The 27,386-nt window shown below is 43.2% G+C and overlaps 2 protein-coding genes and 1 long non-coding RNA gene across 22 annotated transcripts in view; 1 reads left to right on the top strand and 2 right to left on the bottom strand.

The window, feature by feature from the left end:
* ADD1 (adducin 1) overlaps positions 1-955 on the bottom strand; it is an 88,355-nt gene extending 87,400 nt beyond the window's left edge. For 14 of the 16 annotated variants that reach the window (XM_053251885.1, XM_053251890.1, XM_053251891.1 and 11 more), the window contains exon 1: positions 604-740. The gene's annotated coding sequence lies outside the window, so the exon portion shown is untranslated. Of the gene's footprint in view, positions 1-30; positions 395-603; positions 741-862 lie in introns of those variants that run through there. The other 2 variants (XM_053251888.1, XM_053251889.1) reach the window with 2 other exon arrangements.
* On the top strand, positions 852-16,469 carry LOC128325952 (uncharacterized). The gene is made up of 3 exons (XR_008307759.1): positions 852-1,053; positions 8,408-8,504; positions 15,665-16,469. It is a non-coding gene; the product is annotated as an uncharacterized LOC128325952 (long non-coding RNA).
* A 1,941-nt stretch (positions 16,470-18,410) lies between these two features.
* Positions 18,411-27,386, bottom strand: part of SH3BP2 (SH3 domain binding protein 2) — a 59,101-nt gene continuing 50,125 nt past the window's right edge. For all 5 annotated transcript variants that reach the window (XM_053251301.1, XM_053251303.1, XM_053251304.1 and 2 more), the window contains 5 exons: positions 23,828-23,960; positions 23,130-23,185; positions 22,623-22,704; positions 20,644-20,703; positions 18,411-20,303 (listed from right to left, as the gene is read on the bottom strand). In XM_053251301.1, coding sequence (XP_053107276.1) covers positions 20,166-20,303; positions 20,644-20,703; positions 22,623-22,704; positions 23,130-23,185; positions 23,828-23,960 — 469 coding nt within the window. In that variant the 3' untranslated portion in view covers positions 18,411-20,165. The remainder of the gene's footprint in view (positions 20,304-20,643; positions 20,704-22,622; positions 22,705-23,129; positions 23,186-23,827; positions 23,961-27,386) is intronic.

Raw genomic sequence — 27,386 nt, 5'->3', positions numbered from 1 at the left:
AAGGAGGAAGGGGAGAGAAGGGACCGTTACCAGCCCTTTCAACAGGCTCCTGCCGCGGCCGGTTCTTCAGCGTCCCCCAGACTCTTAAAAGGCGACCAACGCGGCCTTACAAGGTCGGTTCAAACCCGGCTCGCGGAGATTAAGCCACTTCGGATTCAATGGGATTTATTTCCTGCTAAAGATGCCGCCTAAGGCTACACAATCCGAGGCACGTCGCCTAGTGCGGCTCCCTCTCGAGTAAACAGCCGCAGAATCGAACTGCAAGAATTATTTGCGAGCAACACTCCGAAGAGAAGGGAGGGGAGGCGCCCCCGCGCAGACCACCCCGCCGGAGCCTCCGGGGGTGTTTTCTTCCCCTCCTATCTTGGCGAGGCGCCGCCACATTAAAGAACACAATGGAGCCGCGGCGGTCTCCGTATCACAAGCCAAACGGAGCTTCGCTGACTGACGACAGGCTTATTTTATCCCACCCGAGTCTAGCGAAGGAGAAGCACCCGAGAGGGGTGGGAGGCCCCTGCAGGCGGGCGGGGGGGGGAGACCACCCCTTTCCCCTCCGCCTTTCCAGCACCAACTTGGCCAACATTACAGGCACCACTTTCTCACCCACAGCTGCAGGAACGGCGAGGAAGGAGCACCGCGCTTGCTGTGAAGATGCGTCCCACGGAGCCGGTGCAAAGCCACCTCTGCCTGCCCGCCTGCCTGCCTGCCTGACCCCCACCCCACCAGACTCCGCGCCAGGGTGCGGCTTCGGAGGGTCCGCAGGCCAATAAGCGCGGCGACCATTGGCGAGTGTCTGCGTCGCGACCAAGTGCGTTGCTCATTGGTCAGCAAAGAAACCACACAGCCCACATCGCAGACTTACAAATGCATAGACTGGCGTTTCCGTTATCTGCGGAGGAGACTTCCCTTTGAGCGCCATTTTAGTCACCGCCTCCTCCAGGGTTAGAAGGGTGTCTGTCAGTTGCGCAAAGGAAACAATCGGGCGGGGGGGGGGGACAGAGTAGTGCCGCCGCCGCCGCCTCCCCGTCTCACCCAAATAAAAGGTGACACTACGTAAGGACGTCCTTGCTCTTTTTAAACTCGGGTCTCATTGTGTATGGAAATGTGTTTTCGTCCAGTTTTTAAACCTCTTTCAAAATAAGTTGCCCTAACAAGTAATACAAATATAATTCATCGCTATCGACGGGATTTTACGGTTGAGGCGGGGCGGGGGGAGCGGGCTGCGGCGGGGAGACTGGCCTAGGAGGACAGCGCTGGAGTGACGTCCACTGTCTGTAGGGTGGGAAAGAGACCTGTGGCTCAATCGAGCGTACGATAACCCTGCAATGTAGTCCGGTCATTTGCAGGGGGTTTTGCGGGTGGTTGTCATCGTTTCAAATAAGAAAAATTGCAGGCTAAATGGCGACAAAGCTTATCACGGCGTGGCACGACTAGCCATTCTCTGTGTGCATTTATGACCCAAACTGCCCCATCTGCTCCCCTCCCTACCCAGGCGAAATAGAGGGAGACTTCCCTACGGGGGAAACCAAGGGTGGAAAGTAATTTTGGCAACGGCGGGAGGGCGTGGGGGGCGCCCCCTCAGACCAATAGCTCCCACCCACCTGCCCCTCATTTCTGTTCCAGAAATCTAGGAATGGGGCGCTGCTCTCCCCCACCCACAAACGCACTTCTCTCCATCGCATCAGTGTGTTACTACATTGATATCTCACTCTTCCCTCAACCCCCCATTTTTTGGCTGAGGCCCCCACTGAGGGCGAGGAGGAAGGAAGGGTTGCTGGCTCCTTCTCCCACCCATCAACACAGCTGCGACGACCTGCCCCGATCCTGCATGCCTTTCCTCCCCAGAGCCCGCTGCCTCAAAAAGCTCTTTGCCATTTGATACTTCGTAGGAGAGTTTCGTGCTCTAAAATGCTGCAGTGGGGCCGTTAATGACGACCGCACCCTGCGCTTGTCGCTTTCTGTCGTGTGGATTTCCCAAATCCCAGAATAAGTCTATCGCTGACAGAGATCTTTTTTTAAAAAAACAAAAAAACCTAGACTAGCACATTCACCAGCTTCCGAGTTGACCTGGAATGTTTACGTTGCGCTTCACTGGGGGCGAAAGTGCAAATCCGCTACATGCACACCAGGTAGCGAGTGATGAGACGGGCTCTGTAGCAGTGCTACTGAAACGCCCCAGGAAAAGGACAAGAAGTTCCCAAGGCTTTTTGGAATATGCTCCCTGCTGAAATAAGAGCATCGCCATCTCTGTTTTCAGGAAGTTCCCACAGGCTTTTAATTATAATTAATTTTAATCCAATTAGAATTAATTTTAATATTTTGTTTTAATAACTGTTTTATGCTACTGTTTTTATTGTGTCGTGTATTTTAATCTGTGTTGACTTTTAAATATTTTAAATTTTTTACACCGCCTACATATCAGGCGGTATAAAAATATGATAAGTCAATTTTTAAAATGCCCAGCACTACAGTAGGGCATTATCTACCGATGCCAGTCATGGGGAGGGGGCCCCTTAGACTAACCCCTACAATTGATGCCTCAAGGCACATTGTTACCAGTGAATGGTGGCTCCTCCCACACTCCCGTCAGACAACGAAGGAAATTCTTCATTGTGGTAGCTCCTGCCACCCCCCATTAACCACTGAGAAGGGAGGGTAGGAAGAAAAGGAAGCACTGCTACTGCTAAGTCAAGTCTCTTGGCAGTGGCGCCTTCCTCCATCCTACTTTTCTGGCTAACAAAGGGGCACATCTTGTAGAGGCCCCAAGACAATGTAGGGGCCTCTGATGGACGCTCCAGTTAGTAGACAGAGTAATGGTGCAAGTCTGTCGGCCGACTCATTTGATTTCTATCACTAGCCTGGGTAGATGGACTGCTTGATCATGGGCATGGCCTCTGGACAATGCTCAACCTGGCTAATCCCAATGCCCCATAAGGATGGGGGCTGTGAAACTGAGCACAGCAGCAATGCAAGAGGGAAGCAGAATCAACCGTTTTCTGGCAGACTGCTTTTCTGATCAAATAACCTGCAGCGGGATCTAACAGCGCAGTGGGACATGACTTGACTAGCAAGCCAGAGGTTGCTGGTTCAAATCCCTACTGGTATGTTTCCAGACTATGGGAAACACCTGTATCGGGCAGCAGCAATATAGGAAGATGCTGAAATGCATCATCTCATACTGCACAGGAGATGGCAATGGTAAACTCCTCCTGTATTATTCTACCAAAAATAACCACAGGGCTCTGTGGTAACCAGGAGTCAACACCAACTTGATGGCACACTTTACCCATTGCTTTGCAGCCTGAAAGAAGAGAAGAGTAGGGAACTCCTATGGGGGGAAAGGCAGGTGGGGCTAGTTTTGCTTGCCAAGAAATGGTATACAGAAAAGAGATTCATTACTCCCTTCCCCAGCATTGCTATTGTGATCAACTTCACAAAACCCTGCTTACATTCTGCGCTCTCTTCCTCCTTGTCTCATACAAACAGAAATTAGGCAACCATGGACTACACTGCAGGATTGCCATACACTACTCTCTCCAACTCAGCCTCTAACATGTATTATCAGCCACACTGCAGTACTGTCATGTATTATCATGACACACTGCAGTACTGTCATGCAGTACTGATAACATGTATTATCAGCCACACTGCAGTACTGTCACTTTTCAGACACACCAAAAGCCTGCAAATTTGTGACAACAATGAACTGCATTTACATGTTCACTGGCAGAGCATTTTTTAAATGTTCAAAAGTGAACAAAAACATAAGCCTACATTTTCCACATAAAGCTTGCTGTTATGAAAGCTACATTATAGTCATGGATTTTTCAATTGTTTCCAATGGGTCTACAACCTAGGAAAAACCAAAACAACAACCACCAGATATAAAAAAACAATAGGGTCATATCTCGGTGGTTGGAGCATCTTTGTTGTATGCAGGAAGTTCCAGGTTCAATCCCGTGTAGGGCCTGGAGAAACTCCAGCCTGAAACCTTGGAGAGGCTGCTGCCAATATGAGCGAACAGTAGTCTGACTCAGTATAAAGCTATTTCCCATGTTCCTAGCCAGAAAGTCTTGTCTCTAGAAAACAGCAGTTTGGATTTATCTTCTACCAACAATTTTATTGGAGGGTTTATAAAAACACTTTCCAAATATTCATGGACCTGACAGTGTAGACTCTGGCCTGTGAGCACATCTATCACATTTTTATTAACAATGTGATAAACTATCCAATTATTAATAATATGTGAGTATGGTACTTTACAACTAATTAGTAGATAGGTCCTGTTGCAAGTGGCTCAATCAACAGGAGGGGGGGAAAGGAAGGAAACCGGGAAGAATGTGTAATTATTTCATTGACACATACTTGGCAATCATAACAGAGCATAGGGACTAGGGAGCTGGGCCAAAGGCTCTGCTTCATGGGGAGGGGGGAGTAAGTTTTTAGGAGGAATTTAAAGTAAATGAGAGATGGCATACAAGAGGCAGTTCCAGGCACAATGAGCAACAAGGGCAGTATTGTTTAAGGGAGCAGAACAGCTCTGGACAGTTGAAGATGTGCTGGGATATGAGTGGAGAAATGGGGGAAGGGGGGAAAGCCACAGACGGTTTTGTAGATAAGGATGAGAACCATATACAGGATCCAGGAAACCACTGTGAACGGTTTAAAGAAGGATATCATGTGGTCATGTCAGAGTGACAAGAGAAATGAATTATTTTAGCAGGACAATGCTGGACAGAAGTGAAAACAATGGAAAGTCAGCCTGAAGGTTACATTGGCCAAGGCAAGGGATTACCAGAACATGGATCAAAGTTTCTGTTGAGGGGGAAAGTTTCTGTTTTTTTGTAATTTTGAGAGAAGCAACATGGATCTGGTGATGTATTGATTACAGTGGCAGAGGAGAGATAGAGGAATCAAAGGGAAAGCCAAGGCTAAGTGGCCCAACAGAGAGGATGGTGATGCTGTCAATGGATAAGAGAGGAGACCATGAGTTGGAAAGGAAATTGACAACTTCAGACTTTGAATATGAAGTTTGAGATGCTGGAGAAGCATTGAAGCATAAACACCAGAAAGGTACTGGGAGATGTGGAATGGGATGAAGGGAGAAAGAACTGGAGTGAAGAGACAGAGTTGGTGACCAGGACGCACAGGTAGTACTGAAATGCATGAAATGCAATGAGATCACCCACTGACAGTGTTGAGAGAGCGGCGGGGGGCAGCTGAGCACCCCAGGAAACCCTAAGAGAGAGGAAAAGCAGAGGAAGTGCTTTCTCCCATGGAAACATTGAAAGAGCGATTAGACAGGCAGAAAGAGAACCAACTGAGGACAGAAGCAACGACCAGGGAAAGCAACCAAAGAAAAACCAGTCAAGCAACAGAGTGTGAACTACTGTATCAAAAACAAAGAGTCCATGGAGAATAAAGACCAAATGGACACATTCAGAATTGGCAAAGTGAGAAGATAATCAGTGATTTTGGTGAGGGCAATTTCATGAGAGTGCTGAAGATAGAAGCCAGATTTTGCAGGGATCAGAAGCAGGGTTGGAGGAGAGAGAGAGAGAAATCAAGATAGTGGGAATGGGCAGCACAGTCGAAGAGTCTGAAGGTAAAAGGCAGAAGGGAAAATGGCCAGTAGTTGAAGTTGGATAATGAGTCAAGAAATGGTTTTTTGAGAATGGAGGAAACAGTGCTATTTTTGAAAGCAGTAAATAAGGAGCCAGAGGGTAGCGTGGGGAAGAGACACATGGGCATATCTAGGGTGGGGTAGACAGGGCATGTGCCCTGGGTGCCACTTTAAGGGGGGCGCCATTTTTAAAAATGGGGAAAAAAATTTAAATGGCCACCAAAAACAAAATGGCCACCACGCATGCTCAAAAGGCCTCTGCGAGGCCCTAGGCCATGCCAGCCCTCGCAGAGGCCATTTGAGCATGCATCGCAGCCTCCAAAATGGCCACCACACCGATCTTTGCAGGCCCAAACAGGCCTGAAAATCAGCCCGGGACGGGCTGCGGCGGTGAATTAAGAGGCCAGCAGGGGGAAGAGGAACCTTTGCAGACACCCCCCCCCCAGCCTTCAGGAAGCCCCCTGAAGGGGCTACAGGTTAAAAAAAAAATTAGTATAAGTCACTGTACACATATTCAGTTTGGCACTATGTACAGAGAATCAGGGCTTGTGAATACTGAGCTGAAGTTTATGAGCTAGGATTGTATTCATTTGCTCTTACTTTGCTTCTTGTGATAAGTGAGTTCAATGTGATGTCAATAATATGGATATTAATGGTGAGTTTGTCTTTGAATCAGTGTGAAATCCTTAGTATTAAGGCCACTGGGAGTTTCTTGCTCTCTTTCTCTCATTTTAACTAACTTTCTGAAATACTAGAATATATTCCAAGCAGTGACACAGTTTACTCTGCATATCCTTTAATTATTTTCAGAGTATCTGGTAAAAGCCAAATTCTCCATTTGTTTTTAAAACTTATATAATAATGATGCTACAATGCATAGTAGAGAATTAGACAGGCACTTCTGTTTAGTTTTCCAAGTACACCTCCACATAGTATTAGGGTATTTAATGAGCCCCAGCATACTGAAATTTGTAGTTTTCCAGCATTTTTGGTCTGACTACATCCACTGCTAAATAGTTTTTGAAATATTAGAAGATTAATGAGCTTGACTTGTATTTTTCTGCTGATATTATGGTAAAGTCATCTGAAAGATGTGTCAGATGTTTGGACAGGGGGCGCAATTTCAGTACTTGCCCTAGGCGCTATTTTCCCTAGATACGCCTCTGGAGACACACATTAGGAACATAGGAAGCTGCCTCATACTGAGCCAGACTATTGGTCTGTCTAGCTCAGAACTGGCCACTGACAGCGACTCTCTAAGATTTCAGGCAGGATTATCTCCCAGCCCTACCTGGCAACGCCAGGGAGTGAACCAGGGACCTTCTGCATGCAAGCATGTAAATGCTCTTCAAAGATGCCACCAAAGATCACTTGGTAGACGTTTTTGCACACAGACTAACTCAGCTATTCCCCATTGGAATTTTTCAAATACTAAAAATAAAATAATCCTTAATACTGTTGACATCAAGATTATCAATACAGTTGGCTCAAAGGTGTAGCAAGGCTAGATTACTAAGCCCTAGGACAACAAATGAAGATGCACCATTTTCCACTTTCTTCTCCTCCCCCATCCTTGTGGCTTTGCTGCAGAAGAATGGTAAGGACATGGTGAAGAACAACAAATTCTTGCACACATGCTCATTCCAATGCAAATCATATCACACACTCCCCAGGAACACACTTGTGCATATGCACTCCCCTGACTCTGAAACATTATTTGTACTTCTATACCTACTACTATCACTTCCTACATTGATGCAACATCAACAATGTTCTTTCTGTGGGAAACTGAGTCCAGATTTTGCCCCAGGATAGGGATAAACTAAACCCAGTTGCTAATGTGTATTAGCGGGGTACAAGGAAGAGCAGAGAAATTGTTTTACCTTGATCCTTTTAAACAAAGGCAGAATTCAAGAAGGATCCCATCATGAGCCAACATAATCCTCTGATCATAAGCTAACAGCATGCCAGTGAGTTGGGGAAGTTGGAGGGGGAGAGTGAAGAATGAGCTGCTGCCCAAAGCCCCCCATCCTAGCAGCACAGGGACATTTGTTCCCTTTATTCAATTATCACTATGCCCCCTGACTAGACTTCCCACATAATCTTCCCCATCACAGTGAGGCAAAGTGTTTTACTATTATATGTACTTGTTTAAATAGATGCAATCTTAAGACATTTCAAAATTTTAATTGTATTTAATTTAAAATAAGTGAAAAACTAAACAAATTTTTAGAACTCCAAGAACTGGAGATTCCTACTTGATTAAAAAAGGAGGAGATACCACAACTTTGTCAAAATAATTCTATGAAAACATGAGACTCGACACCATAGTTGCTCTTCTATGTGCCATATTCCATGAAATATGGAATTTCAAACACACCACCATCCAAGCCCTTTGCAGCTCTCAATTTGCTGTGAAAATCTTTTGGAGAGCCTTCTCAATGAAACACACAATTTGCCTGCCAAAAATAATCTACCATAGTATATTCATATAAAACCACAATTAAGGATGCTTACCATAAACTGCCAACTATTATACAGCTGTGCTGTATAATACATCTGTGTTAGTGTGTCCCGTCCTAGCCCTTTCTCCTGGGAGTCCATGGCCAAGAATTGAATCTGTGGGTTGTGCCTGTGCTATTCCATTATAGGGATTCTTTAGTACTAGGCTATATGTAAGGTTATTCAAAGAAGGGTAGGGTGGGGAGAGGGATCAAGTTCCAGAGAGTATTAAGTCTGTATCATGATCTTATTTTCTCTCTGTTCCTGTGGCTGAATGGCTAGAACTCCTTGCTCTGTGGAGTAGAAGATGCAGATCCTATTTACACTGCCTCCGTGTTTGCCATTTACAAATACTGTTCCCAGCCAGACTTTCAAGAAGGTAATCTTTTCATACCATAGCAATGTAAATACAGCTTCTGCCCAATATACTTCTCTATGCCCCCCTGCAATTATTGTCATCACCATGATGCAAGGCTGCTCAGAGTTGCTTCCTGAGAACTTGTCCTCCTAGTTCCATTGTTGCTCGTCCCAGGAGCTCATTTCCTTCTCCTTTGCAAAAAGCCTGCTACGCTCACAAAGCCACTGTCCTCACAACAATATCTGAACCCATCTCTAGGGGCTGCAGGGGGGTTGACTCTTCATTAATATTTTCTCTCCGGAGGGCTATGGAATTGGTTGACTATTGTAATAACATCCCTTCTTTCTCTTTGTTCCCTAACATTTCTCTTGGTAAAAGGGCTGCGGTGCTGCTCAGAACCTCTCTGCTTCCCAGCTTGTGGGGTGACCATGGCAGTTGTGAACATTTAGAGACAGCCTGGGGCTTTTACGCACAGCAGGTTTTACCGTAAATGTACAGGGAGGCTTTATTGCAAATTCGAAGTTGTCCAAAAAAACCAACAAAAATAGTGGTGTGTTTTTTTAATCCTGGATATAAATTGGGTTACACTCTAATGCACAGTGAAAAACCTGAGTTGTGTGTGAACTGCTCCTCGATAAACCGCAGGGATTTCGGGGTAAATCTAGCCAATATGTGAGGAGACGCAAGTTAAAGGGCTTCAAAAGCCCCATGTGAAAAGCTGCCTGGTTGTGTGCTTTATCTATTTAAAAATATATATATATTTATACCAAGCTCCTCCAGTAAATAACTGCTCAGGGTGGCTCACAACCTTAATAGATACAATGTAAAATAAGACTAATTAAGTTAAACAAATTAAGTTAAATAAGCTAAAAGATCAGGCTAAAACCACAATTACATTTTTTAAAAACAAGAATCAAATTAAAAGTTTTTTAAAAGATAAAAACTGAGCACTATTAAAAACTAAAGAATCTACCAGATATAAGCAGCAGATGAAAGCCTCTTTAAAAGATGAGTTTTTAATTTTTTTAAAAACAGTGAGGGAGGGAGGGAGCATGGTGAAGCTCTTTGGGAGGACATTCCAAAGCTGAGGGGACAACTGAAAAGGCCCTATCTCTAGTCCCCACCAACCAGATCTCTGTTAGTGGCAGGGCCTGAGATGCTGAGCAGACGACCCTGGCAGGTTCATATGGGTGAATGTGGTCTGACAGGTACTCCAGCCTAAAGTTGTGTAGAGCTTTAAAGGTCAATACAAGAACCTTGAATATAGCCTGGAAATGGACTGGTAACCAATGAAGCTGCTGCAGGATGGGTGTGACACTCATGAAGCGACTTGCGCCCACGAGCATCCTTGCAGCAGCATTCTGGACCAGTGGAAGCTTCTGAACAGTCTTCAAAAGGCAGCCCAACATAAAGCACATTGTAGTAGTCTAATCTGCATGTTACCAAAGCATGAGTGACAGAGGTCAGGTCCGACTTTTCCAAGTAGGGTTGCAGCTGGTGTACCAGCTGTAGCTGGTAAAAGGCACCTCTGCTCAGTGCCGCCACCTGTGCCTCCAAGGATAGTGTCAGGTCCAGAAACATCCCCAAGCTGCAGACTGTGTCTTTCAGAGGCAGATTTACCTCACTGCTTGAATGATCAGTTTTACCAACCCCAAGTCTTGTCTTATCTGGATTAAGTTTCAACTTGTTTGCCCCCATCTAATCCAGAACAGCCTCCAAGCTGTTCAGAGCACCCACTGCCTCCCTCGTGTCTGCTGATTTAAAAATGTAGGTAGAGCTGGGTATCATCAGCATATTGATGGCACCACAGCCCACACCTATGGATGACCTCTCCCAGAGGTTTCAAGTAGATGTTAAGTAGAATAGGGGACAAAATAGATCCCTGTGGCACCCCATAGGCAAGGGGTGGTGCAGGCTTCCTCCAGCAGCACCTTCTGAGTATGACCCTCCAGGTAGGAGTGGAGCCACTGTATAATGTGTTCCCAAGTCCCAACCGAGAGAGACATCCCAGAAGGATACCATGGTTGATAGTAGCGAAAGCCATTGAGAGGTCCAGGAGAATCTACATCCTCTCTCTGTCTATCTCCTGGCGTAGGTCATCCACCAGGGTGACCAAGGCAGTTTCCGTCCTATAGCCAGGTTGGAAACCAGACTGGAAAGGATCTAAGTAATCAGATTAATCCAGGGCTGCCTGGAGCTGAGATGCCACCATGCTCTCCACCACCTTGCCTAAGAAGGGGGTGAGAAACTGCCCAAAAGCTATTTAAATCATCTGGGTCCAATGAGGGCTTTTTTTTAAAAGGAGGGGCCTGCCTCCTGCAGCTGAGGGGGCACTACCCCCTGCTTTAGAGAGGCATTCACCCCCCCTGCCACCCACTGACTCAAGACCAGACAGTGCATTGGCAACATCCAATTTTGATGCCGGAAAAACCTTAGCATCCAAGTCAGAATGGATACGAGCGATTTTATCTTCAAAATGTAACAAAATGGTCACAGTGGGCTACCGAGAGTTCTGTATAATGGTCTTTGGGGCCCTCACACAAGAGGCCCTGAATCACTTGAAAAAGCTCCACTGGACAACATTGAGCAGACCTGATGGTGGCAGAAAAGTAGGATTTATTTGCCACCATCACTGCCAAAGAATAAGCCCTAATATGGGCTCTAGCTTGTGTTCAGTCACATTCATTCTAAATTTTCCACCAACAATGCTCAAGCTGTCTATCAGCCTGCTTAATTGTTGGTAGGAAAGGGAATGATTAACATTATAAACCAATGCAATGCTGTTTTTAAAAAGCAGAATGAGATAATGCAGAATTCACTAGAACCCTACTAGAGATTTGGAAGAATGCAGGTGGTCCCCTTAGGGACTCACAAAGCTACTTAGCACACACAGTGCCAAGGAGTTTTACTTATAAGGCAGTTATCTACTGGCTGCCTGAATCTGTCAAAACAGCAGGACAAGCTTTTTGTGTCTATTTAGAATCTTTCACAGCTTGCAATCATTGCTATTAGAGAAAGTTTAGTTTTTTAGTCTGATAATATCTAAACAATGCAAGATCTGCTTATATGCAGATGATATTGCTGAGTCAGCAGCTATGGCATCAGTTCTCAAACTTTGATCCCCAGATATCATTGGACTACAGCTCCCATCATCCCCAGCCACAATTGACATTGGAACTAGGAATTATGGAAGTTGTAGTTCAACTTCCAGGGACCCAAGTTATTACTAGCCGACCCCACACAGAGCATCTGTGCGCTCTTTGGGGCCGGTGATTCCCCTCCCCCCCACCTCCTGCCCAGTCACTCCTGCCCTCCCTCCTCCTGCCCCAGTCTCTCTTGCCTTCCCCCGACTTCCTGCCCCTATTGCTCCTGCCCTCCCCCCACCTCTGCTGACCCTGCACACAGCCTCTCACCTCACCGGGCAGCGGGCCGCCATTTTCATCCGGTGCTTGTCAGTCATTGGGTGGCCCAGCAGCTCCTGAAGGCACCTCTCCTCCCTGACGGTCAACCGTTCACCTCAGCCACAACCCCTGTGGAGTCTCACCAACCGCCTCCTGGCACACACTCCGCCCTCCCTTGCACATGTTGCCACCATTTGGGCCCGCCATTGGTCACAGCTGCAGTAGGGGTGGAGCTTGACACATCCCCACTCATCCCTGGTCCGTTACAGGAATTAATAATATAGAAGATTCTATTTCTATACTGCCCTTCCAAAAATGGCTCATGGATCCCTGACCCCAAAGGGCTCACAGTCTAAAAGAAACATAAGATAGGCACCAGCAACAGTCACTGGAGGTACTGTGCTGGGGGTGGATAGGGCCAGTTACTCTCTCCCTGCTAAATAAAGAGAATCACCACGTTAAAAGGTGCCTCTTTGCCAAGTTAGGAAGGTTTTGAGAACCTCTGAGCTACGACAATCTTAAAGTTTCAGCAAGGAGTTGGGAAGTGGTGTAGTCCCCCCAGCAATAGAAAGGCTGGTGTGCCTATCTGGAGCATTTAAAAAGAAAAGGAGAAGACTATGAATGTGGCTAGGAATTTTTTTTTAAATCTGATTTTTTCTATATAAAGGCTCAGCCAATTCAAAAGCTAGAGCAGAAACTAGATCAGTATTTCTTACGTTGAAAAGACAATAATTCTGATTTAGTTAAAGCTTAATAGTATAGATGATTCCTGGTTATTAAGTTACATCTGGAAAGCAATTCAAAGATTTCATCACTGTAATCCCTGGGAGTTGCTAGTATAGTTAAAAAAAAATGTCTGGAAGAATTCTCTGTGTTGCATAAATGTTCACTCTCTCTGTCTAAGGATACTGCCATAACCTTGATAAAGACTATTTTAGAATAAAGCAATGTTGGGCCATTTGTATAATTTAAGATGACTAAGCTCTTTAAAATGGTATGCAAATTTTAAGTTTTATTGGTTCTGTTCCTTATTTACAGAAACATCATTTAACCTATTTAAGAACAGCCCGTGAATGCATGCAGTTTATTGTAAAATCTATCTAAAGAGGCTTAGAATTCCAGAACAGGGAATCCTCAATAAGTGAATGTGCTTATACTCAGAAGGATGACATGTGTTCTTTTAAATCTTGGCCTATCCCAAGTGGTCTCTGGACCGACGCACACTGCAGGTCACACGCTTGATTTGGTCTTTTACTCTGATCAGGGTGGTGTTCCGTGGGTGGGGACTCCTGTGATTGTCCGTCCATTGTCATGGACGGACCACCATCTGGTTAAGGTTAGGATTACAACCACTTCCCACCTCCGCAGGGAAGAGGTGCCTATTAGAATGGTCTGTCCGAAAAGGTTATTGGATCCAGTAGGATTCCAAGAAGCCTGGGAAGGATTTAATGTTGGTTTTGCCAGTGATCCTGTTGATGCCCAACTTGCTCACCAGGGCAGTAGACATGATTGCTCCTAAGCGTTCCCTCCAACCCGCTTCAAAATTGGCCCCTTGGTATACAGAAGAGCTACGGGGGCTGAAGAGGCAAGGTAGGCGACTAGAGCGCAAATGGAGAAAGACTCAACTCGAATCTGACAGATTACGACATAGAGCACATTTAAAGATCTATGCTCAGAAGATACGTGTGGCAAAGAAGCAATTCTTTTCTGCCTGTATTGCTTCTGTGAGTTCACGTCCGGCAGAGTTCTTCAGGGTTGTGAGGGGACTAGTCTGCCCCCCCCCCTTGAACCAGAAGCATCAGTCATCCGCTGTGATGTGTTTAATGAATTTTTCGCAGACAAAATCTCTCGGATTCGGGCCGACCAAGATGGAGACTCCACAATTAATTTGATGTCTGAACTGGAGGTGCCCAACAACTCCTCTTATGTGATTCGACTAGATCAATTTCAGTTGTGACTCCTGAGGATGTGGACAAGCTGCTTGGAGTGGTGAGGCCTATCACTTGTTCTCTTGAGCCTTGTCCAACATGGTGTATTCTATCTAGCAGGGAGGCAGTTGTAGGCAGCTTGGTAGAAATAATAAATGCTTCTCTGTGGGAGAGCAGGATGCCTCCTTGTCTTGAGGCAATTATTAGACCTCTTCTAAAGAAGCCTGCATTAGATCCCTCAGAGTTGAGCAATTATAGGCCAGTTTCCAATCTTCCATGGCTGGGCAAGGTAACTGAGAGGGTGGGGGCCTCTCAGCTCCAGGCGGTCTTGGAGGAAACTGATTATCTAGACCCATTTCAAACTGGTTTTCAGGCAGGCTATGGGGTGAAGACTGCCTTGGTCGGCCTGATGGATGATCTCCAATTGGGAATTGACAGAGGAAGTGCAACTCTGTTGGTCCTTTTGGATCTCTCAGTGGCTTTCGATACTATTGACCATAGTATCCTTCTGGAGCATCTGAGGGGGTTGGGGGTGAGAGGCACTGTTTTACAGTGGTTCCACTCCTACCTCTTGGACAGGTTCCAGATGGTGTCAATTGGAGATTGTTGCTCTTCAAAATCTGAGCTTAAGTATGGTGTCCCTCAAGGCTCCGTACTTTCTCCAATGCTTTTTAACATCTACATGAAACTGCTGGGAGAGATCATCAGGGGATTTGGAGCTGGGTGTTATCAGTATGCTGATGACACCCAGATCTACATCTCCGTGTCAACTTCTTCAGGAGCTGGCATATCCTCCCTAAATGCCTGCCTGGGAGCAGTAATGGGCTGGATGAGGGAGAATAAACTGAAGCTGAATCCAGATAAGACGGAGGTATTTATTGTGCGGGGTCAGAACTCCAGAGACGATTTTGATCTACCTGTTCTGGATGGGGTCACACTTTCCCAGAAAGAACAGGTCCGCAGTCTGGGAGTACTAGATCCACACCTCTCCTTGGTTTCTCAGGTTGAGGCGGTGGCCGGGGTGCTTTCTATCAGCTTCAACTGATACGCCAGCTGCGCCCGTTTCTCAAGATCGATGACCTCAGAACAGTGGTACATTTGTTGGTAACCTCCAGACTTGACTTCTGTAATGAGCTCTATGTGGGGCTGCCTTTGTACATAGTCCGGAAACTTCAGTTGGTTCAGAATGCGGCAGCCAGGTTGGTCTCTGGGTCATCTCGGAGAGACCATATTACTTCTTTGTTGATGGAGTTACAGTGGCTGCCGATAGGTTTCCGGGCAAAATGTGAAGTGCTAGTTATAACTTATAAAGCCCTAAACGGCTTAGGTCCTGGGTATTTAAGAGAACGTCCTTTTCACTATGAACCCCACTGTCCTTTGAGGTCATCTAAGGAAGTCCGTCTCCAGTTACCGCCAACTCGTTTGGTGGCTACACAGAGACGGGCCTTCTCGGTTGCTGCCCCGAGATTGTAAAATGTGCTCCCTGCTGAGTTGAGATCCTCCTCATCTCTGGCTATTTTTAAAAAACCTTTGAAAACCCATTTTTTACCCAAGCTTTCTCAAGTTTTTAATTAAAAAAAGCTGTTTGTTTAATTTTATGGTTTTTAAATTATTGTATTGTTTTAATTTTTATAAGTGTTATATGTTGAACTTTTAAAACTTTTATGTTTTTTAATTGTTGTTGGCTGCCCAGAGACATAAGTTTGGGCGGGGTATAAATTTGATAAATAATCAATTTTTGACTGAGTATAAGGATAGATACTTTTCTTTCTTATGCAGACTTCTGTGTTTTATTATGACATTAGTAGATTTGTTTTTGCTTCAGGATTATTTCATTTTCCAAATCATACAGGTTGCTAAATGCTGCTGGAAAGATGAAGAAATCCTCTTGGTTGTTTGAGGATACTGACTGATAAAACTACACTAAAAATTAAGTTAAAATGTTTAAGTTGTTTTCTTGTTTTAGCTATTGTAAAGCTGTTTTTGTTTAAATGACCAATAGTTATGCGATGAAGACTTACCCAGCTATATGCAGGATGTGGTAATCTTTGTTGGATCCAGAAAATCTTTTCCTCATGTAATTAAGATCATCAATAGTTTTTTCTTTTAGGTCAACGTATCAAATTAATTTTGGGAAATTAGAATGGTTTGTATTTATCTTACCTAGAGTCCCATGAGATTTTTTTAATGTTGTTTTAACTACACAAGTATGGCTTAACAAATAAACCAATTGATTGCTCTTACCTAGAGATGTGAAAGATAAAGTAGCCAGTTTATTTCACATACCATGGTCAGATACACATATTGATAGCTTGGAATATTGATTACGCAATGGTTAGCCTGGTACTGTTTGGTCATAATAAATGAATGCTAAAAGAATTTCGTACGATGGTCTAAGATGTAATTTTTTTTGCTTCGGAATGTTTGCTACTCTAAAGATGAATATTTTGTCCTGGATTGATGTAAATATTCTTTTATATCAATTTTAATTTTAAAAGAATGGCAGCAACTGATAAACTGTGTGGGCTCATAAACCCCACAGAATATCTACACAAACCTTTATATAAACCACTGGATAAGGGAGATTCAGCATTACTATGCATTAAAAAAACCAAGCAGCCCACTTAACTCAATGCAAGAAAACATTGGTTGCTTGCCAGGGGGGACACCTGGGCTAACTGGTGGGCATCCAAAGTGGTGGGCAGAGAGTGGTAGCAGCCAGCTGTTCAGCAGGCACAGGGTAGGGAGATGCCATCCCCACCCACTTTCTGCCCACCACTTTAGGTTTCCACCAGTCAGCCTGGGAGTCCCCCCCGGCAAGCAACCAATGGTTCCTTGCATCAATATCACTTCCTTTTGCTAGAGATCACCTCCTGGAACCCAGATGCCACCATGGGAAGCAAAGACCACACAGGTGGGGAGAGCCTCTCCCTACCCCATGCCTGCTGGAGACAGATCACTATCTCTTTAAGAGAAATGCTGTGGCATGGTGCAAATAAAGCTTTAGCAATTGTGAAAGTTAATCCATGCATCAGAGCACTTTATCTCAATTAGCTGAAATTCAGAAATTGGGGTAATATTCAGTTGTGGCATGAATATGGACTGATTCAATACAAGCTGGTAATAATAGGAGTTTTCACTCAAAATATGGATTAGAAAGAGATTCCTTGGTTTTAATACCTGCAGATTCAACATGCTGTGCAAAAACTAATTTGAAACTATGGCCACTTATAAAACTCAACACAGTTTGAAGTATTGACTTGGAGGATTGAAAGAGAGTCAACTAAGTATTATTTATAAATTGCTTACTCGGCTAAGTACAAAAAGGAATGGTTATAAAACAAAATGGGAATTGATTTAGACATAATTGTCCCTCTGTCTCCTTGGCGTGCAGGATGGTTATTTGCTTGGTTTCCCAATGGGGTGAATAACCAGCCTGCGCGGCTGGGGTTTGTGCCACAGTAGGTGAGACAAGGTAGAGTGTGGGGCGGGGAGAGGAGAGAAGATCAAGAACGAGCTGTACTTGCTGCTCATTTACCACATACACCATCCCGCCCACACTGACTGCTATCCAACTGTATTAGTACAAGAGAGGGAAGACAATTGAACAAAAAATGGTACCCTTTTATGCATTATTGGAATTAAAAAAAACTCGAGCACACAGTCATTCATGTTATTAGGGGAAATTTAAGGCAAGGCCTGTTGCACTGTAAATGTATTTTGTCAGTTTGAAATCATGTATGCCAGAGGACCTTCAAACTTCAAAAAGAAGTTGTTTTTCTTTCTTGCTTCCCTTTCTCTTTTGGATTTTTTTTTTAATGGTTTTGCCTAAATTTAGACAATTGAAAAGTTTATTAGATTTTGGAATTCAACATCTAAGTTTTTGTTTTTGTATTCATAAATAAAAGGAAACATTAAAAAGAATATTTCACAGCTTGCATCCATATATGGCAGTTTATTATATATTTTTAATAAAGTTTTTGTGTGTGAAAAATAAAGTCATAGTTTCCAGTGACCTACAGATACCAAATTTTGCATGAATAATCCTGCCACTTAAGTTAACTGAATGTACTACTTTTTATGCCAGAATCTGCTTGGGGTCACATTTAAAAATTTTTCCACAGAAATGCTGAGTTAATCATATTTTTAGTGTTTTTGTTGTCAGATTAACACTCAGCCAGAGCAATAATTCCAAAACATAATGACCAAGAAAAGCAGAAGATCTTTCTCAGATTAAAATTTACCATATATGGCAATTCAATAAAATGTGTGAAGTTTCTACAAATTTTGTACAGTTTTTACTCTCTTTTTTACCCTTGCAAAAGAGCAAGGACATCTTTTTAAAAAATTCTATGACAGGTATTTAATTACTTGAACTTTCCTATAAGTCTAGTCAGTGCAAAATGATTTTGCCCAATCAACTGCTCATATTTCATATTACCCTGCCCTTTAATTACCATGTGGAATGCTGATTTTACCCTTTTTGGAAAGCAGAACTGGGACTCACCCAAGGCTCCTCCCCACCACAAGTTAACTGCTGAAAGCATTCCCACATTCAAGTCACTATTGGCTAGATCACAATAAACAGCTTTTATAGATTTCAAAAAATAAGTTATTTATTGGTACACATCAACCATAGAAGTATTTCCATCAAAAGAATATACATTTATAGATTTAATTACAATGAAATTAGTCAACAAGAAAACAAATAGCTCACACTTGCAATATAATGCACATACTATCCAGTGTTTAGGAGTTTTGCTCAGTTCAATTGTATATGTCAAAGACAAGACATAACAGTTTAAAAAACAAAAACAAATTTGTTTCCTGATTCTTAAATAGGGATAATGTGCAATTGTGTGTTTACATGCGTACGCACATGTTTTAAGTAACTTAGAAAATGTTTTATACCTGAGCCATCACCTCACTGGTGTTTAGACTTTGCACATGAGAGGTTAGTTGAATCAGTTTCACAACTGGATTATGGCTGAGCACTCCATTCCTCCTTCAGTCTGATACACCAACTTGGTTACAAGGGACTGACAGCCAGGGTTCAGGTAGTTATGTTGTTGTGGCCAAGACTAAAGTGTCATGTGGGCTAACAATCTATTTGAGAAATGAATTAACCCCTCAAAGCATCTGTATTCTGCACTTAACATAAAGTCTTCCTTGTTATGATATTCTGCATAACTTGCATAAAGTGGTCTGTCTTCAAGACCTATGCTCATAATCTATATGTCTTGAAGAACAGGATTCCAATGAAAATATAATGGAAGATATTTTAATGAACCAATGACCTGAATATTGGACCAGATAATAATACATAAGATGTCACAGAACTTAATACAGATACCCAATTCAAAAACTGTACTTAAACCCAGATCATTTGGGTTCACAGGAATCGTAGTTCATAACTACATTATAAATATTGTGAAATACAGGACATCAAAACTTACTTTTCTTATTAAACAGAATATTTTTAAAAAAACAGTTACTACCATAGTAATACCTTTGCATTAATGTTTTTAATCATCTGGGTAATCATTTATTTAAATTCAGGTATTTGGCATCAATACCAAAAGCAAAACGGCCCCCCACCCCCAATATCCCTTACAGCAGGGTTTCCAAATATTACAGTTCATTCTCAACTGAATGGCAGTTTCAAACAATTCATCATAGGGCTGTTTTGCAGTTCATAGATAAACCATCTCCAGGTTTGTTACATGTTATAGTGAAAGAATGCACTATATAAGTAAGTTGCAGGTTTTGCATAGATTTCTATTTTTAGTCTTGTGAGGTAACAGGACATGATACACTTTTAATATAAAGTCAGCAGGCTTTATATGCATTAAATGAAATAAGCATTTCCCCCCACATGTATAGATTCATTTATGAATTATGGTGATATTTTTCATCAAACATTACTGCCAACTCAACAGCCAGCAAGAAAAACAAATGAATACTGAGTTGTCATTAGCATTTTGCTTTTTAGAATTCTCTTAGTAGTTCTGTCAGTTGGCCATTATTATCCATTCAGCTTCATACTTAGGTGTAAGCAACTCTACAAAGTGTAGCAGCAGTTTTGCTGAATACTCAAGATTGCAGAGACAGCATTACACCAAAACCAACATCAGCCCTCTATTAGTGTGTCCTATTGCTTACTATATGGAATACAGCAACTGAATCTGAAAAACCTGCAGTTGAAATGGGTTCAGGCTTTGCATGAAAGTACAGGATGGGGGAGAATCAAAACCAATATGGATATTAATGGTTCATTTACAAAGAAGGTATACACTTTAACTTATGCCCCCATATTTACGAAGTGTACTTGATTTTACATTATTAAATGTCTGTCACCTTGGTCGAGAATAGCCATATGGAAACTGGAGTTTCAGATTGTTATGATTGGGCAAGACATGGCTGCAGTAGTGCTCAACGAGACTTCCAAGATTCACAAACATAACATCTGCCTCCAGGTAAAACTTTGAGTCCTGTTGCAAAATTGAAATTGAAATCTGAAGTCACTGACCAGCTCAGAAACATTTCATGAAAACAAAACAAGTGAGAGCAACTTGGATATAAAAAACAAAATGTTAGTAGTTGGTTCTAGCTACATTCCAGAATGTTAGCAAGCTGATGTTTATCTTCAGATTGACATACTGCATCTCCCAACTTTAAATCTATGAAGACCTAAGCTTGAAAATTGGTCCAAGCCTTTCTGCAGCTCAAGATAGTTTCAAGACTGCTGGTGGGATGGGGGCAGAAGCACATAGTTTGAAGTTGCATATTGTATTATGTAACCACATTTTAAAATATAATCCGTTTACTTACCTGCTGAAAGATTCGATAGTTTCTCAATTTCTCAGTGGATTCATCCCATACAACTAACACCTTGAAACATGTAGAGGAGGAAATCAGCATTAGAATGTTAATTTTACTAAATTTAACTATGTCCCAAGTATCCTCCGAGCCAGTATATTTGGAACACAACGAAGATATACATTTAGAAGAAAAGGAGGCTGCTTATCTGTAAACCAAGCAGTAACAGTAGTCCTATCGATTCAGTCCAGTGGGCAGAGTAGATGCAACCTAGCTGAAACACTAAACTAGAGCCTTTCCCACATCACCTATTTATAATATTCTACTCTGTACCCAAGTACAAACAGCAAAGTCTGCTGTGGAGAGTCTCCTGTTCACTATCTCAACCACTGTTCCCTCCAAGGTGTGTGCGTGTGTACACAAATCCCCAGGCCCCCACACAGCAGTTTCTGGCAGGTGCGTAGTCTCTGCTGCACCAGCCACTGCCGCCCAACTGCCTGGCACCCCATTTCCCCTCTCCCTGGACGGACCGCCCCGCCACCTCCTCCCCCCACCCCCCATTTCCAGAAAGCCAGAAACGGGCTGCAGTAGCAGAGCCCATGCAGTTACTTGAGAGGAGAGGAGAGGAGGGGAGGGGAGGGGGAAGGAGCTCGCCAACCCCATCCCATCACACTATACAGTGGTGGGCTTTGAGAGGTCCCCCCACGCAGCCAGTCACCACAACCATGCCCATCCCTCCGCCTGCAGCAGCTCCTGCCCCCCCACGCAGCTACTGCCGCTGTGGCTTAAATTTTTTAAAAAATTAAAACCTGTCAAGGAGGGGAGATAAAAAATTGTGCACCGCACTTTCCGCAGCACATTAATTCTTTCAGAGTGTGTGTGTGTGTGTGTGTGTGTGTGTGTGTGTGTGTGTGTGTGTGATGTGCACACACTGCCTTGATACTGCCGCCCAGAACAAAAACCTCTTTCCGTTCACTGATGATAAAAAATTAGAAGGAACAATGATCTCAACTCTACTAATGGTATAATATGGCTCAGAATGAGTATAGACCATTTGACTAGAAAAGGCTAAGTTGGAAGAATTTTATTTATGCACCAGAAGCCTCCATTTTATTTGGAAATAGCACATAAATGCAACAAAAACCTAAAAAACCAGAAGAGGGACAAAGCCTCAAGTAGGTGCTTTTTGGTAGTGGGGAGGGGAAGAGAAGATAAATATACTGCACCATGTCCAGCATCTTTCAACAGACATGATTTAGGAATCATGCAGAACCAGGATTGAATCCTGGTTTTGTATGATGCCCCCTAGCCTTAGAAGTATGCGCTCTCCTTCATGTGTGATGGGGAGGAGTGATTCTACTTCCATTCTGTTTTAGACGAATTCCAGCTTCAGATCCAGGTTTGTTTGTTTTTTAATGTCTAAAATGAATCCAGGATCATCCATTTCAGAAAGCAAGACAAATCCAGACTTGTTCTAAACCTTGCATGGGAAGAGGTAGTAAAAGCACTCGTGCCCAAGGCAAGGGGATATCATAGAAAACCAGGATTCAATCCTGGCTCGATGGCTGAACCAGGCTATAGTGTCCTCTCAGGACCAACGACACACATATTTCATGGTCTAGTTCTGAAGAGTGAAGCTACACAAGTTGCATCATAGCAGCAGTGAAGAATGTGAACAACTGGTTTTTAAACTGTTTTTGCTAGGCTGCTGTAGGGTTTGAAAGCTTGCAAAAAAAAAAAAAGCAAGCAATTGGTTGGGACAGTACTTTCACCATGGCTACAAATACTGTGATTTAAAATCTTCAGGGAAGCAGCTATACATTATAATACACATAAACCTTGTTGGATTAGATTCCCCAAGAAACAACTCAATGTCTAAACTACCAAAAACATGCAGTTAGTCTCATCTGGCATTAATAACATATTCAATTTCATTTGTAAAAGCATAGAATATTTTACTCTTTATTTTTATATAGAGTATACATTATTACCTTTCCAGTTTTTGTAGATGAATTCCTAACACAGAATAACCCATTTTTCGGACGTCCAGTGGGGTTTTCAGACTTGAACATCCTGAAATTGTGTGAAAATAATGAAGGCTTCACTTTAGCAAAATACCAAAGAATTACAATAGGGCAATTATGCCTAAACTTCCAGTCAAATTCTGAGCACTTATTCTGAACTGATAAAAATGTGTACATATGTCCAAGATATGGACCTCATTATTATTAGAAAAATACACAAGACAACAGTAAATTCAATCTAACATAGACATAAGCTGCCACAAACTCTTCTCTTCCAAGCTCTCAGCACTGTTTCATTATAATAATCCAGTCGGTACCCAGTACTCAAGTGCCCAGATTGTGGGCTTCTAGGATGGACCTTTGTCTCCATCCTTTGTTCCAGCCTCACTTGCCATCAGTGTTTCTGATCCACCTTTGCAGCTAACTCTAGGAACTTCCAACATCCCACAAGTGTTTGCAAGAAGAGTAATTTACCTTTCAACTTCAAAGGATTCAGATGTTTCGACAAATACTGAATTAGGTAGTTCAACCTGTATGGGGAAAAACAAGAACAAAAACATGGCAATAGCTCCATACATACGCGCGTGCATGCATGTGTGTGAATATATATACACACACAGACACGTGCAGCAAGTGACAACACATGTGATTTCATAATAAGGCCAAGTTACATTCACAAGGAAATGTGTTTCAGGGCAGTACTGGTACTGAAAGCGCTGCAGTATTCAATACAAAATAATTGAGTAGCAGACATTTTAGTATCAATATCTGTGCCCCAGTCTGTATTGGATAAAATCAGATGACTTTTCTTCTTCTTCATATATACACACCCAAGAATTCATGGGCAAACACATTTGTAGGCTGCTGCACACACTGCAAAGTTCCTACCATGTATACCATGCAGTCAAAAGGGGTAGGTGGGAGAAAGAGCTACAATTATATGGTGATCTATAAGTGGATTTTCTGCAGATCTTTAATCCCGAAGTGCCTTTTGTGTAATCATTTTGCAACATATGATGAAGCTCTGAAAATAGGGCAACCAGTACAACAGCACCACTTGGTCATTGGGAGTTTTACCAAACAATTCCAAGGACCACGTGCATCTGATACAAGCCTGCAAGATATCCAAATCCATTTGAAATCATGTCATCTTTGGGAATGTGCTGTCTTACTTTTTCATAGTCATCATCAGAGCCATCTTCAGATACATTTGGTTTTGAAGACAATGTCGGTTTCTCAAATGAGGCACCTCGGAAACTCTGTCCATCTGGAGGTAGTCTCCTAGCAGAAACAGACCCTAATAGACTGGAATGAGAAACAATGTGTTGTACCGTTAAAGGAGATGTCAATTAATGTGTAATAGTTCAGTTTAATATGGTTGCCTTAATAATCTTTTCCCAGTGATTCTCAGACTTGTTAGCTGTAAGTAATATGTTCCTAATCCTGTACCATAGTATCCCTGAACATTACAGAAGATTCTGAGGCACATTCTGGAGTGTAAATCAATTCATGCAGAGTACTGGACAGATCTGCTCAGTATCATAGTTCACCCATGTGAACCAAGTACAGAACATTCTACACAAAATACAAAGTACTCCCCCTAGACTACAGGCAACAGTGGACAAGTTGTGCCTACCAAACCAGCCCACTGAACTTCCCCAACACCCAATAAGCTTCCTAGGAGTTCCCAGGCAAAGTTTGAAAACCATGGATCTAAGGAATACCTGATGTATAATCACATCACCACACAAGTTCTGTATAGTAACACACATTTCTTTTAACAGCATCTTAGAATGTTTGTATTCATATAGATATTGTAAGAGAAGTAAGATCTAAAATCCCAGTTCTTCTGAAAAAGAGCCTCCTACCAAACAAATTCAAGATATAGTATTCAACAATATCTTGAATACACACAAGTCTAATTTTGCTCTTAAATGCCTCCGATTCCTTGACTGAAAGATGGGAAGATTTGCAAGTCTGAGATACTATGTTTTCAAGTGTATGGTTTTTAATCTTTTGTGATATTGTTTAAGATTACAGGCCAATTGCATCAGCAACTTCAAGGGAGGCAGTAGTGGTAATAATAATAATAATAATAATAGGAAGCCTCCATCTATATAGACAGACTAGTTTTTATTTATTTGATCTAATGGTGTAGAAGATTACAGAAGTCTGTTCTAAACACAAAATGGTTCTGTTAAGGGTTGCAGAAGTGGCTTCCTGTATACACCCTGCCAGGCACCCCATAGAGGCATCCAGTCGGGCTTTGCTTGTGTTTGAGAGAGAGTGTCCAGTGGGACTCACTGTTTCCTTCCTGAAGCTAAGAGAAGCCTAGGTTGCCAGCTAGGGAGGAAGCTTAGCTGCAGCTGTTTGGGTATGTTGTTCAATGGCTCTCTCTTAGTATGTTATTTTTAGTTTAATATATCTAAACTTCTTTACCACCAGAGTAGACCACCAGTGCTCTACTGTGTGAGCACTTAAATGTTTCTCCTCACACCCCTCAACAGTTTGCACTTTTGACCTGGGTGCTAAGCCACTTAGTCATACCTCCCGAATCCTTCCAAGCCTAAGGGTAAACAGACCAAAATCTCTCAAGTCACTATTTGACTTCCAGGATAATCTCATCCCCCTATTTCATCTCCTGGATCCCATTGTTCGTTATCAGAGACTACTTCCAGTAAACTATTAACCCAGAAGGACACTGATTTAGTGCCTTTTTAACCCTATAAAAACTCCGACCTACTGCAATCTTTAGTATTTCGTTTTGAGATCATGACCCTCTACCATGCCATCTTCTGTGCAAAGAATCCAACTTCTCTTCCTTCAAGTTCAGGAGGAGAAATAAGAACCACTCCATCCCTCCATCCTTCCTCTGCTCCTGATAATTTTCTATATTTCATCCCCATTCAGCCCTGGGTACGAGAGCGAGTGAGAGCACACCTATAGTTCCACCAGATTAGGTGAGTTCTTGGTTAGGGTCTATCTGTTTTTCACCAGGTATATATAGGTGGAAAGGACAGTCAACTCCTTTCTAGAGTTAAAACATCAGCCTCTTTTTGTGGGGCCCTGATCTTTAGGAGCCACTAAAGGACCATGAGCTTGTGAGAGATCAATCCTCCACCAGGCAAAGAACCCACGAAAGTGTGAAGCACTCCTGCTATGAATTTTGTTTCATGAAAAAATTCAACCATCTGCAGATAGATTATTTTCTCATGAGAGTGCAAGTCATGGCAGGGCAATAGAGTAGCAACATTGTTCTAGCAGAGTGAATTGCAGCCATAATGCTCTACCAGGGGTATCTGCATGCTGTCCCTTCCAGTATAAGTGGCTCCAACCACATACCTCCCCTTCCATTGTCTCCATCTGCTCAGTGTCAGCAGCCCTTGGAGGCACTGGGGTTGCCATTTTCTCCTATTTCGCTTCCTAGTTCCCAGTAGCCCTCCAGTATTTTGCATAGCCCATCCCAAAGAACAGCCCCTTACAGGTAGCTGGCAGCCAGTTCTCCTTGTCTAGTAAGAAGAAGTAGTTTCCCTCTTGTCAATTTCCTTAGCTTGATCTAGTCAGTTTTCCTGCATTGGTCTCCCTTTTGCTTTTTAACTCTCTTTTTGCCCCCCTCTCTCACTCCTCCCCGTTGTATCTTTGGACTGGCATTTGCCTCTGTCCTTTACCCAAACTTGTTTGGGTTCTTGTCTCCACCTATCCTGATCTCCTGCCATCCTTTTGATTAGCTCTGCCCATTCTTTATCCCCAAACCCTCTCAGGTTCCCTGCCTTGCCTTTCTCAGTCTCCTGCTGGTTCCCTCGACTGGTCCTTAACCTTCCTTTGCCCAAATTTGTTTGGTCTCCTTGCCTTCCCAGTGACTTGGGAAGCCCTCTCCCTTACCATCTCCCAGCTCTCAGACTTTTCACCCACCTTTTCCCAATATTGGTGCTGGTTCTTCAGGCCAGACCTCTCCTCTACTCCCTGAATGCTATTGGGTCTCCTTTCTCATTTTTCTGTCCCTTCTGTGTTGCCAGAACAGCTCTATTTTGGGGTAGCACACAGAGCACCCCTCTATGTGATTGGAACTGTGGGATCAGTGTCTCCATTTTGGATACCTCAGTTCATGGGATCATGAACTCTTCACCTGCCCATATGTGCAAAGACTCACAGTAGGGATGTGCAAACCGGATTGAATTTGAACCGGTTCAGTTTGACAGTTCAAATTCAAACTGAATCAGGCATTGAGTTCGACCTGCCAGTTCGAATTCAAACCAAACTGATCCTGGTTCGATTCGAACCAGTTTGAGCCTCCAAAACTGGATTGGGTGGTAGGCACCCTTGGCCTATTGCCCATTACTCACTATGTGGAGTACCTAGGGGCAAAAAACTGGGGTGGGTGGTAGGCACCCAGGGGTGCCTACCACTCACCAAACCCCAAGGCAATCGAACATTTCTCTGGTTATTGGTGAATTTTTGAAGTATTTTTCAATTTCCCATAGGGAATAATGGGGATTTGAGGCAGCCCCAACCCCCCTTTGGGGGTGCCAGGGCACCCCACAGTGGGTATGGGGGCACAGAAGGGCTGGCCTCAACTCCCCCCAGCCACCCCCAAGTTGATAGGAATTATTGTTATTTATTTATGAATTTTTAAAGAATTAATTTTGGCTCCATAGACCTGCATTAGCTCCATAGGAAATAACAGAGTGCCCATTCACCTACTGACCTTAATTGCTTATTGCTCTGAACTCT

Source organism: Hemicordylus capensis, chromosome 5 (assembly GCF_027244095.1).
Source record: "Hemicordylus capensis ecotype Gifberg chromosome 5, rHemCap1.1.pri, whole genome shotgun sequence".
Classification (NCBI taxonomy): Eukaryota; Metazoa; Chordata; class Lepidosauria; order Squamata; family Cordylidae; genus Hemicordylus; species Hemicordylus capensis.
The sequence above is the reverse complement of the archived record's forward strand: the minus strand, read 5'-3'. Positions and strand labels throughout refer to the sequence as shown.